The 13,022-nt window shown below is 39.4% G+C and overlaps 1 protein-coding gene and 1 pseudogene across 7 annotated transcripts in view; one reads left to right on the top strand and one right to left on the bottom strand.

Annotated features, from left to right (window-relative positions):
* The window catches only part of LOC146391788 (protein NLRC3-like), a 453,804-nt gene that overhangs the window by 377,515 nt on the left and 63,267 nt on the right, over window positions 1-13,022 (bottom strand). For 6 of the 7 annotated variants that reach the window (XM_084915590.1, XM_084915663.1, XM_084915627.1 and 3 more), the window contains one exon: window positions 11,175-11,926. In XM_084915590.1, coding sequence (XP_084771716.1) covers window positions 11,382-11,926 — 545 coding nt within the window. In that variant the 3' untranslated portion in view covers window positions 11,175-11,381. Of the gene's footprint in view, window positions 1-525; window positions 542-11,174; window positions 11,927-13,022 lie in introns of those variants that run through there. The other variant, XM_084915584.1, reaches the window with a different exon arrangement.
* LOC146391789 (sentrin-specific protease 2-like) lies at window positions 2,153-4,027 on the top strand (annotated as a pseudogene).

The raw sequence follows: 13,022 nt of genomic DNA, 5'->3' as shown, positions 1-13,022 counted from the left end.
ATAATTCACGTCGGCAGTAATGACACCCGGTTACGCCAATCGGAGGTCACTAAAATCAATATTGAATCGGTGTGCAACTTTGCCAAAACAATGTCGGACTCTGTAGTTTTCTCTGGTCCCCTCCCCAATCAGACCAGGAGTGACACGTTTAGCCGCATGTTCTCCTTAAATTGCTGGCTGTCTGAGTGGTGTCCCAGAAACGATGTGGGCTTCATAGATAATTGGCAAACCTTCTGGAGGAAACCTGGCCTTGTTAGGAGAGACGGCATCCATCCCACTTTGGATGGAGCAGCTCTCATTTCTAGAAATATGGACAAATTTATTAAACCCCCCAAAATATGACTATCCAGAGTTGGGACCAGGAAGCAGAGTTGCAGTCTTACACGCCTCTCTGCAGCTTCTCTCCTCCTGCTACCCCCCCCAAAAACCCATCTCCATAGTGACTGTGTCAGCTTCCAAAAGACAAAAAACAAACTAAAAACCAGCAACAAACAACTTAAACATAAACAATTACAAAGAAAGAACAATACAGTATCCACATCTGAACCAAAGAGTAAAACAGTGAAATGTGGATTATTAAATATTAGGTCTCTCTCCTCCAAGTCTCTGTTAGTACATGACTTAATAATTGATCAACAAATCGATTTACTCTGCCTTACAGAAACCTGGTTGCAGCAGGATGATTATGTTAGTTTAAATGAATCAACACCCCCGAGTCATTCTAACTATCAGAAACCTTAAAGCACAGGCCAAGGGGGCAGTGTGGCAGCAATTTTTCACACCAGCCTATTAATTAATGAAAGACCAAGACAGACTTTTAATTCATTTGAAAGCCTGATGCTTAACATTGTCCACCCCAGCTGTGAAACTCAGAAACCAGTCTTACTTGTTATCATCTATCATCCACCTGGGCCTTACACAGAGTTTCTGTCTGATTTCTCAGACTTTTTATCTGATTTAGTTCTCAGCTCAGATAAAATAATTATTGTGGGTGATTTTAACATCCATGTAGATGCTAAAAATGACAGCCTCAACATGGCATTTAATCTGTTATTAGACTCAATTGGTTTCCCTCAAAATGTAAAAGAACCCACCCACCACTTTAATCACAATCTAGATCTTGTTTTAACATATGGCATAGAAAATGAACATTTAACAGTGCTTCCTGAAAACCCTCTCCTGTCTGATCATTTCCTGATAACATTTACATTTACAATAATTGATTACACAGCGGTGGAGAGTAGACTTTATCACAGTAGATGTCTTTCTGAAAGCGCTATAACTAAGTTTAAGAATATAATCCACCCACTGTTATCATCTTCAATGCCCTGTACCAACACAGAGCAGAGCAGCTATCTGAACGCTACTCCAACAGAGGTCGATTATCTTGTTAATAATTTTACCTCCTCACTGCGTACGACTCTGGATACTGTAGCTCCTGTGAAAACTAAGGTCTCAAATCAGAAGTACCTGACTCCGTGGTATAATTCTCAAACACGTAGCCTAGAGCAGATGACTCATAATCTGGAGAGGAAATGGCGTGTCACAAATTTAGAGGATCATCATTTAGCCTGGAGAAATAGTTTGCTGCTTTATAAGAAAGCCCTCTGCAAAGCCAGAACATCTTACTATTCATCACTGATTGAAGAAAATAAGAACAACCCCAGGTTTCTCTTCAACACTGTAGCCAGCCTGACAGTCAGAGCTCTTTTGAGCCAACCATCCCTTTAACGTTAACCAGTAATGACTTCATGAACTTCTTCACAAATAAAATTTTTATCATTAGAGTACGTCACTGTTAAACAGGCTTAAGAAAGCATTAAACGTTATTCTGCAGATGGTACAAGGATCGCATTGAAAATGATTGAAAATGAACTCCATGTCCAAAAACAATCCTTAGAAAGACCTTTATTAGTCTTGGAGGAAGTAATGTGCAAAACCACTTATAAAAAATATAAGATAGTCCTGCTTCTTGCACAGGTTAAAGAAATGAGGGGTGAAACATGGCTGTCGCAGAGTACTTTATAAGTGGATGATATATAATATATCATAAATTGCTTTAATAAAAAAGGACTCTAAACAACATGTTATTGCATTTCTTTTTTTTATGTCTGAAGTGAATATTTTTATTGTTTTGTTTCAATTTAAGATCAAACCCATGGAGCATGAAGTCATTCTGGGAATTGTAAATGAACATCATCACTGGACATTAGTGGTAAAAAAATAATTGCATTTACAATATTCATCAAATCAGTTTCATAAGACAAATGCATGGCATGCAGATAATCTTAAGTCTTGAATTATTACATGTAATTCTCCACATAATTTTACTGTAGGTCATTTACCCACAAGAAAAGAAGTCACTGTATCTTGATCCACTCGGAGAAACTAAACAAGGTATCCAAAATTGTTTGGAATCAACAAGGTAAGGATAAATGTTGAAATTTATTTTGACCCTTTATTAAACTCTTTGTTGCTGTTGTTATTTTTGTGTTTATTATGACAATTATAAGTATGATGTCAATCCAAAAAATTTTTAAAAAACAATTGGTACTCACAATTAAAAAACTAGCAGCAACAGGTTTAAATTTTTGTGTTGGCCTTCTGATATTGTGGTGTTATGGGTTAATTTTGCCTTTAAAGAGAAGTCTCCCCATGTTTCAATGTTTATTTGAGGACCTGATGTCTGTATGAGATGATGTTTTTACATTAGAAAATACAGCACGGGGAGAATAATGTTTAGTAGTTGCATAAAGTGTTGCGGAGGTTTAGCACTAAAACATCAGACAAATGTCTAAAATAATTTCACATAGGTTATACATGTGTGAATTTCATCTTTGCTCCTCCTCCACATCTCTTCAAAGTGTACTGTGTAAGTGATTGATTTCTATATCATGGGCGGAAACGGGGAAAAAAGCACAAGTAATTGTCCACGGAAATGCGTTGTAGACTTTTAAAAAGTAATGATTTTAACAAAACAGTGTGGTCAGTGTTCTTAACTTGATGTTCAACAGACACTTAAGCTCTCCATACTGTTCACCTTTTTGTGTCACCAAAATTTTAAAACATGTTATTTGTTTTTATTGTACTTGTCTTTCAGGGCATTCATGCGAAAAAAAAGGATGCAACGTCTCAAGATGGACTTGTGACACAGTCAAACACCCAAAACAAGTGGACGCTACCTCATGTGGAGTCTTTGCATTGAAAGTACAAGTCTTAACCGTAATACATACATATATACGAGAATATTGGAAATGTTGTGTTGTAATAAATGTTAATGACAGGAAAAGGAATACAAGATAATTACACAATAAAAGAAAGAAATTGATTCACAGAAAACAAATTACTATAAAATAACATTTACGATATTAGCCTATTTAGTCATCTTAGAATCTCTTTTTCAGTTTGCTGAAAAGATCTTGCGAAAAGAGTCAATAGACTTTCCGTCTACAAAAAAGGCCATAAGCACACACAGGCTGCAAATTGCCACCACTCTTCTCCTAGAGACAGGCAACTCATTTTCCACCATTCAACGTTCTCAGATCATGAATATTTTCATCATGATGGCTATAGAAACAAACCATATAGTTGTTTGAATGAAGTAATAAGTGCAGTAGGTAGTATACTCTATGTGCTATTTTTTCACTTTTTAAAACAGATGACTTGACAAACATCTGTCATTTCTGCGGGGAAGAAGAGCATGAAACTGACAACAAATGGGTAATGACATCAAGAAAGACTGCTAAATGTTATGATCAATTCCCATAAATGAAATTTTAACATTGGGATTTGTAATTATGTATTTTTTTACAGATTCAGTGTGAGATGTGTTTGCGGTGGTTCCACCAGCTCTGCGTGAAAAGCCCACCACCAGAAGATGTGTTTATTTGTTTTGCTTGTACATAATTGACACTAAAGGTCCACAGCTAGTGTTCTTATGGCACACATTGTTGAGAACACATATCTACATATATAGATGTAGATGTTAAATTAAGAAGTCTAAAAAAACCAAATGGTCTCCAAAGTTACTGTAGTTATTAGTTACACTGTGATTTATTTTGCAAATAAACTCTTTCGTGATACCAACGCCAAGGTGCATTATTGATGGGGGGGGCACATTTTGGCAGCCGATGCCACACAGCCTGATAAAATCTGTATCCCTCAATAACTTTTGCTGTGAATAAGACATCGTCTCCAAAGTTACTGTACTTATTGGTTATACTGTGACTTATTTGGCAAATATACCCTTTGTGATAGCAAAGACAATATGGATTACAGATAGGGGGGGCACACATTTTGGCAGCCGATGGCACACAGCCTGATAAAATCTGTATCCCTCCATAACTTTTGCTGTGAAGAAGAAATCGTCTCCAAAGTTACTGTACTTATTGGTTATACTGAGATTGATTTTGCAAATAAACTCATTCGTGATAGCTTCACTACAAAGTGTAAACTGAGTGTAAATTCACTGGAGAGCGACGTGTTTCCATGATCGCATCTGGTTTTACAGTATTATAGTATCAAAGTCTTTTTCTAGACAAAGTATTCCCAGCAGGTTATTTCAGTGTACAGTTTAAGGTAAATTGTCTTCCACACGGCACATTACAATGTCACGAAACTAATATTAAATTCATCGAGTCTGCTGTTTTCCACCTTTTACTCTTTATTGCGTCGACTGCAGATCAGTGACAAGTAGCGTACAGAACGGAGCTGGGCAAGTGGCTCCTCCTACTTTGCGCGCTCCCGTGAATGGGGAAACAATTTTTGATGGGGGTAACTACTTTGGCACAACACCGGAACACTTTTCCTCTCCTTTTTCCTCCCCCTTACCCTCCCTAACCCTAACCCTGCCCTAACCCTAACCCTTTGAATTAATGCAGGCTATACACCACAAAAACATCATTGATAAAGCTATTTTGACCGAAATCCCCCCTACGGGAATGAGGAGACAGATATTAAAACTCACAGCATTTATCAGACCCTCCTCCCCCACGGAGGAACTTGGGGAGGCAGTGGCTAGAAATACACAGACATGGTTGCAAAATAGCCTTTCTATACTGCAGGAACACTACACTAAGATTATGGCACATCACAGTCACATAACATGGGGTGATACAGCTTTTCAGGTCACGGCAAACTGGATGACAAAGCGTTACAAAGCCAGGTTAGCCGAAGGTACGATGGAGGCAGTCAGATCTCTACTCACTGAAAACTTGGAGGGCTCACACATCTCTGCTCCCTCGCATCTGTAGAATCCTTTGACGAAGAGACGACAGATGAATTAAATCTAGAAAGCGAGGAGGAATTTCCACCTCTGAGTGAAATAAACAGACTAAAACAGACATCGTTATACCCTGAAGTTCAGATTACAAAAAACCCTACCACTCAGGACTCACAATTTACCCCTTTGATAGATGACCCCGCGCCAATACCACAGTTTAATAAGGTCAGAGATGACTTACCAAGCCGGGTTATTTCTCCTATCGTCCCTGGAAACAGCAAACAGGTGACCGGGTCTGCTCGGGATCCACAGCGGACAGGTGTAAGGTCCTCCTCACCATCGTGCCCCCCTCGTGCTCCTCTTTGTCCCTCCTTGACCTCCCACCCCGTGTTGAGACAGGGGGAGGGGGAGAGACCAAGGGGTAGGTAAAGTTAGGCCTCCGATCCCTCAGATAGATGATGATTTTGTTCCCTCTAGAACAAACTGGAGAAAACCTACAGATACAGCAAATAGGAGCGAGATACAAATTAGACCTGAGGCACAGAGAGGACAGTAGACTATGACTAAGAGTCATTCATTTCACCAGACGAAAAACGGTAACTCTAATGTGTCAGTGTTCCAGGTTAGTCCGGAGATACAAGCCTGTAATGACGGGCCCCAAAACACCAATCAGACCCATTCTTCTGCTGCCAGAGCTCTGACTGACGGTGCAGGGGCGCCCCCTGGGGGAATGGAGGTTGGGATTAAAGCTTGAAAGGAGAAAGGAGGGCAAGTGGCCAGGCAAAGCTGGTGGGGAATAAAACCAACAACATGATGATGAAAAGGTCTGAAGACCACAGTGTGGCCGAACACCAAAGTGTGGAGACCTCATCTGACCCCAAAAATAGCCACCTTGCCGCACCTCTAGTTAGATCCACCTCCCCTCAGGGGCTCGCTCCTGATACGGTAGAGAACGAGAGAGAGAGAGACAAAAAGGTATAGAAAAATAACAGACGCTAAATGGGTGTCGTCCTAGTTATCATACAGCCAGAAAGGGCAGAAAAATTGCGGATTGGGCATTCTGTGGTAATAAGCCAATTTGGTTTTTGCGTGACTCTAATTTAAACCGTATACCGGCCTACAATAATGACAATATTCAAATCAACAGCTATCCGGGGGCTTCTTTCTATCATTTTCTCAAGGTATTGGAGAAGATGCCTGTTAATCCACACACCAAATTCGTAGCTTTGTCAGTGGGTATAAACAATACGGATCAGGACGCAGTTTCAAACAATTAAGAATGCTATACAAAAATGCTAAATCTGTCTTCCCAAATGCTGATGTAGTTTTCCCATCACAATTTTTCATCTTCCCTCCCAAAAGAAGAACAAAGAAATTTGACTCTCATCAATAACTTCGCTGCAAAACGGTTTTTGGTCCTGAACCCGCTTTCCGGGGACCATTTTAAAACGACTGGGGACAATATTCACTGGACACAACATACAGCGAAATGTATATTTGCAAATTGGTGTGACCAGTTATGGCTAAAATTCTAAACCAAAATGCCTTAAAACCTTAAAGCTACAGCGGTCAGCATACAGAATAAGAATTCTAATTTATGTTGATTAAAGCAGAATGTATTGTGAACAACAGGATAAGAGGAAGCAAGGTTTAAATTATTACTTCTTAAAAAAAGGATAGTACCTTTTTTGATCCACACGAGGGAGCCAGAACTCAAATTTTGGAGAAGACCGCACTTACCAGTAGCCATGTAGTGCGATCTATCATCTGCAAAAGGTGTTCTCCAATGTATGAGGGAGAAGCGGGCCAGACTCTTGCAGACAGATTAAAACAATATCTGTATAGCACTGGGTAAGGCAGATTTAAAACTCCCTTGGTCCAACATTTTCAAACACATCCACCGAATTTTCTGGGCATCCTGGGATTGCAATCCTGTGCAGCGTGGATGGAGGGACAGAGGAGGAGAAATGAGGACCTGTGGATCGAAAGATTGAACACCAGAACTCCTTATGGGCTAAATTTTAGATAGTACTAATGTCATATTGATATTAATATGTTATCTCTTGTCTATTGTGTGATAATAAAGTTATTGATACTGCAGGATTTGTGAAAGGAGTGTTTAAGTTACTTTGTATTTATTCTAGTCTTGCTGAATGGAAGCCTCTGTGGGTCCTCTTATGTAAATAATTTGGTAGTGATCTTTTTCAGTTGGTCTTCTTTTCTCCCACAAAAAAACAAAACAAAAAAAACATTAATTAAACCTACCTTGGTATTCTTTCCTTGACCATAATATTCCCTTTAATGACAGGGATCTTGGTCTGGAGAGTGAGAGCTCCAAGTGAAGTTGGATTTTCTTTTTTGTGTGTGGGAAAATGGAATTTAAAAAAAAAGACGATTAGACCACTGTAAATAATAATTTGATCACTATTGAAATATATTCGGAATAGAGATTCTATTATATTAGTGTACATATTCTGTAGGATCTGTTTTATTCACAGGTTGTCCCCTGTGAATGGGTTTGTATGCTTATTAATTTCACTGTATATAGGAGCACTGAAAACCTACTAATTACTTTATGAAGGTGAGTGCGTGTGAATGCTAAGTTAGAAAAATATAGATCCTTTTTCCTCTTTAGTTAAGAGGGAATGAAAATTTATTAGAATGTCTATTTCTTTAAAAATACAACTCAATAAAAAGCTAATAAAAAGAACCGCTAAGAGGACTTAGGGAGAATAAAGTCTTAAGGTACAGGGGATACAGGATTATAAATGGGTGGAGAATTAAGGACCTCTGTATGCCAGTGCACCAGAATCACAACTGTGAAACAACAACAACTCAAATTCTTAATACCTAACCCTATGAAAACTTTATTGAAACCATTAAAACACGACATTTTGATTCATGACCCTTTTAATCACTTCATAATTTACACTCAAAACAAAACAACAGTCATTAAATTCACAAACTTTATTAAAACCCTTAAAAACAAAATATAGCTTAAATACACAAACCCAAAAAGCATAAATGGTAAATGGCCTGCATTTTATAGCGCTTTTCTAGTCCTTAAGGACCCCAAAGCGCTTTACACTACATTCAGTCATTCACCCATTCACACACACATTCACACACTGGCGATAGCAAGCTACATTGTAGCCACAGCTGCCCTGGGGCGCACTGACAGAGGCGAGGCTGCCAGACACAGGCGCCACTGGGCCCTCTGACCACCACCAGTAGGCAAACATGGGGTTAGTATCTTGCCCAAGGACATTTGGCATGCAGCCAGGAGGCAGCCTAGGATCAAACCACTGACCTTCTGATTAGTGGCTGACCTGCTCTGCCACCTGAGCTACAGCCACCCCATAAAAACATAATTGGTGAAAAACATACTCATCCAAGTTTAAAATTATAAATACATTTCTCTGCAAACCTAAAAAAAATCATAAAACCGTATATACATCACTTCAAAAAATATAGTTCTTTAAAAATTCACATAATATACAAAATAAAAATACATTTCATACAATTTTATTACAAAGGTTAAAAAACACATTCTTTTTAGTCTAAAGTCATCATGGACATTTTAAAACACACTGCCTAACCTAAACTTAAACTACCGAACACCAAACCAAGCCCATAAAAGGCTGCACAGCAGAAAGGAGCTCATTTGGGAGCTGACCGTTGAAGAAACAACATCTCTCTCTCTGTCTCTCTCTGTGTATTCCCAGCTTGACATTCATTGTGCCCCAGCTTGAGGAAGACCTATCTTGGGTCGAAACGTCGCAGAAGTGGGCACATTAATTCATTGATTTTCACTTATTAAAAATTAAAAAAGTTTATTAATTTCATTTATTAATTTTGTTTAAAAACACAAATTTAATTTAGTTTTTTTCTTATTTTTTTTCTCTCGCCTTTGTTTGTGATTGTAAATTCAAATAAACATATTTTACATATCTAACTGAAATAAATATCACATTAAAACAATTATTAAATAAAGATAACATAGGCGACATCAAAACACAAGACACAAAATTTAAATATGGGGTCCCGGATGGACTCGGAGGGCTGGATGGTGGTGCGTCACAGGAGAGGGCAGCTGCCTCCCCGTAGACGTGTCCAGCAGGGGACAAGTGGCAGGGGCAGAGGGATGGACAGGGCACCGTCTGGACCCTTCAGGGACCGGACTCAATCCCACATCCCTAACCCTTCCTGCCATCAGCGCCAGCCCGTCCACTCCAGGGCATGCACTCCGAACGTGCGGGAAGCCAGCAGGATGCACAGTAGTAGGTCCTTAAGGGCGACATATTTACCGTGCGCGGGCGGGTCCTGGAGGAGGGCCATCGCATGGCAGGTGGCTAGTGGGTCAAGCAATGCCACCACATAATGAGACTTCGTGTCGTCAGCAAATTGAGAGCAAATTGAGCCTTCACGTGGACGAACCATGACGAGGGGTTGTAGAGCCAGAAGTCTGGCAACTGGAGCGCACAGCAGGAGGCAGAGGGCCGGTGGTCGCTGGCGTCTCCAGGGCGATCTCCATGGTTTCGCCGTATGTTCAAAGTAGGGTCACCAATATGGACACACAACACAGGAGCTCTAGTTTTCCACTCCAACTTTATTCACCTCCATACATCAGTTGAGCATATCGCGCCCAAACACAAAAGAACCTCCAAGCTTGGGTGTGAGTGGAGCCCTCTAGTGGGTCGCCACATTACCTTCAATTCAGTTTTATTCATATAGCACCAAATCACAAATACAATCAGCTCAAGGTGCTTTATATTTATACCGTATGTTGTAAGGTAAAGACTATACAATAATACAGTAACTCATAATTAAATACAGAGAGGTGTATAAACACATAGTGAGTGAAAAAGAAATCATGGGAATCCCCCAGCAGCCTACACCTTTTTCAGCATAACTAAGGGAGGATTCAGGGTCACCTAATCCAGCCCTAACTATATGTTTTAGCAAAAAGGAAAGTTTTAAGCCAAATCTTAAAAGTAGAGATCGTGTCTGTCTCCTGAATCCAAACTGGAAGCTGGTTCCACAGAAGAGGTGCCTGAAATTGAAGGCTCTGCCTCCCATTCTACTTTTAAATACTCTAGCAAAAACAACTAAGCCTGCAATACGAGAGTGAAATGTTATAAGGGGTTGATATGGTATTATAAGGTCATTAAGATAAGATGGGGCCTTGATTATTTAAGACCTTGTATATGAAGATCGGGATATTGAATTCAATTCTGGATTTAACGGGGAGCCAATGAAGGGAAGCCAATACAGGAGAAATCTGATCTCTCTTTCTAGTCCCTGTCAGTACTCTTGCTGCAGCATTTTGGAACAACTGAAGGCTAACTATTTCTAAGTCACTGTGAAAACTCTGATCAAAGTTAAAGTCTTGATTTGACTAACTACATGAAAACTACAGGCTCACACTTACATCAAAGTACAGTTAGAGCTTAATGCATTCGACTGAGTTTTCCTGATGTGCACATCTTACGGTGTACTTTCTACAACCTGTAACAAACATTTCAACGAATTTGACTTGAAATCTGACATTTCAAATATATTGGATTCATTTGAAATATTCTAATATTATAAGATGATGAAAGGAAAAAAGTCCTAAAATGTCCTGAAAATCAAAGTTGATATTCACTGCAGTGATATCTACATGTTAACTTTTTTTGCTCCCAATTTTTCCCCTTTTACACAGAAAAACAGAGAGACTGAAAACATCTGGAACATCTGCAATTTGACTCAAATCACACCTATTTTGTAAGGTCACAAGTCAACCACTTTGATTTAGTATTACTATATAATGAATACCATACTGTAGAAATCAATCATCATATATATGTATGTATTATTGTTTAGAAGTGATCTTAATGAGCTTCAGGTAAAACACAACATACTGATATTTACTGTGAAGTTTTGAGTGGAAAAATAAAAACAACATGTGGATCCTGGTATAATGGGACTTTCCATCTTTAAAGGACTGAAGAGGAAGAAGTTTACAAGGAATCATTTAGAACAGTTTAAAACATCAACTGATTGAATCCATGAATCTGAAAATGTGTTTCTGAGTGAAAGAGACAGAAATGTACAGACTGAACTATCTGTTCAACAGTCAGAGTGTTTCTCTAACAGGAGGACACTCTTTACACTCAAATCAGCACAGACACAGTGACGAACCAGAACTAAACCAAAACCCAGGATAAAGTGGTTCAGTGAATGTGGTGTTGAAGGTGTGGAGGTGGATCAGAGTGTCAGAGGAGACTCTGTAGAAGGACAGAGTGCCAGCAGGACAGTCCACATACACTGCTACTCTGTTAGAGTCAGAGGAGGAAGAGGAGGAGGAGGAGGAGTTGGTGAATGATTTTGCTAGATTATTGTGACAGACACGAAGAGGACCATTACTAGAGCAGCACAGACTCCAGGAATGATCATTCCATCCAAACACACCGCCATCACCTTCACCTTTCCTTTGGATTCTTCTATAATTCACTGATATATCAACTTTTCCTCTCCATTCGACCTCCCAGTAACAGCGACCAGTCATACCATTTCTACACAGCAGCTGAGGATACGCATCGAATCTGTCTGGATGGTCAGGATATGATTGAACCTCCTCCACACGTGCCACCTTCCTGTTGTTGTCAGACAGTTTGAGCGTTGTGTGTACTGTGTTTGTGTCGATTGTGAGTTGACAGGAATCTGATGGAGTGAACAAACACAATCCAGCTGCAGTTATTGATCCATCATCTGTTCATTGATTGACACTTTGATGATGACTCCTGACATCAGAGATGTGACTGGCTGAGTCCCAATTAAGAGACCGCACACTTGAAGTACGCACACTAAGTACGAGAAGAAGAGATCACGATTCTGTAAAACATGATTGTTGGGCTTCATTTCTGTACTGAACAGTCATTTCAAGATTAGTTAGTAAATAACAATTAGCTCATGTTGTTCATGAGACTAAAGTCATCTCACTTTGGTAATGTAAATATAATATGGCCAATATTATATGTATTGTCAGAGTATTATGACATATATATATATATTACAGGATACATAACAACAGTGAGCTTGAACTCTGGGTCAATTATTTATTTCGTTTTCGTTTAATATGTTGGCATTACATTACATTTGGCTCAATGCTTACATATATGTGTAAAAACAAAATACACGAGCTGTAAATACTGTTTCTGATAGAATGAAGAGTAGACTGGTATATTAAATATTCCTTTATTGGGTGAGAAAATCAGACCATGTCATAACTGCTTTAAGTCATACAGAATACAGGGAGTGCAGAATTATTAGGCAAATGAGTATTTTGTCCACATCATCCTCTTCATGCATGTTGTCTTACTCCAAGCTGTATAGGCTCAAAAGCCTACTACCAATTAAGCATATTAGGTGATGTGCATCTCTGTAATGAGAAGGGGTGTGGTCTAATGACATCAACACCCTATATCAGGTGTGCATGATTATTAGGCAACGTCCTTTCCTTTGGCAAAATGGGTCAAAAGAAGGACTTGACAGGCTCAGAAAAGTCAAAAATAGTGAGATATCTTGCAGAAGGATGCAGCAGTCTCAAAATTGCAAAGCTTCTGAAGCGTGATCATCGAACAATCAAGCGTTTCATTCAAAATAGTCAACAGGGTCGCAAGAAGCGTGTGGAAAAACCAAGGCGCAAAATAACTGCCCATGAACTGAGAAAAGTCAAGCGTGCAGCTGCCAAGATGCCACTTGCCACCAGTTTGGCCATATTTCAGAGCTGCAACATCACTGGAGTGCCCAAAAGCAC

This window comes from Perissodus microlepis, chromosome 3 (assembly GCF_051167445.1).
Source record: "Perissodus microlepis isolate ML-2025 ecotype Zambia chromosome 3, ASM5116744v1, whole genome shotgun sequence".
NCBI lineage: Eukaryota > Metazoa > Chordata > Actinopteri > Cichliformes > Cichlidae > Perissodus > Perissodus microlepis.
The sequence above is the reverse complement of the archived record's forward strand: the minus strand, read 5'-3'. Positions and strand labels throughout refer to the sequence as shown.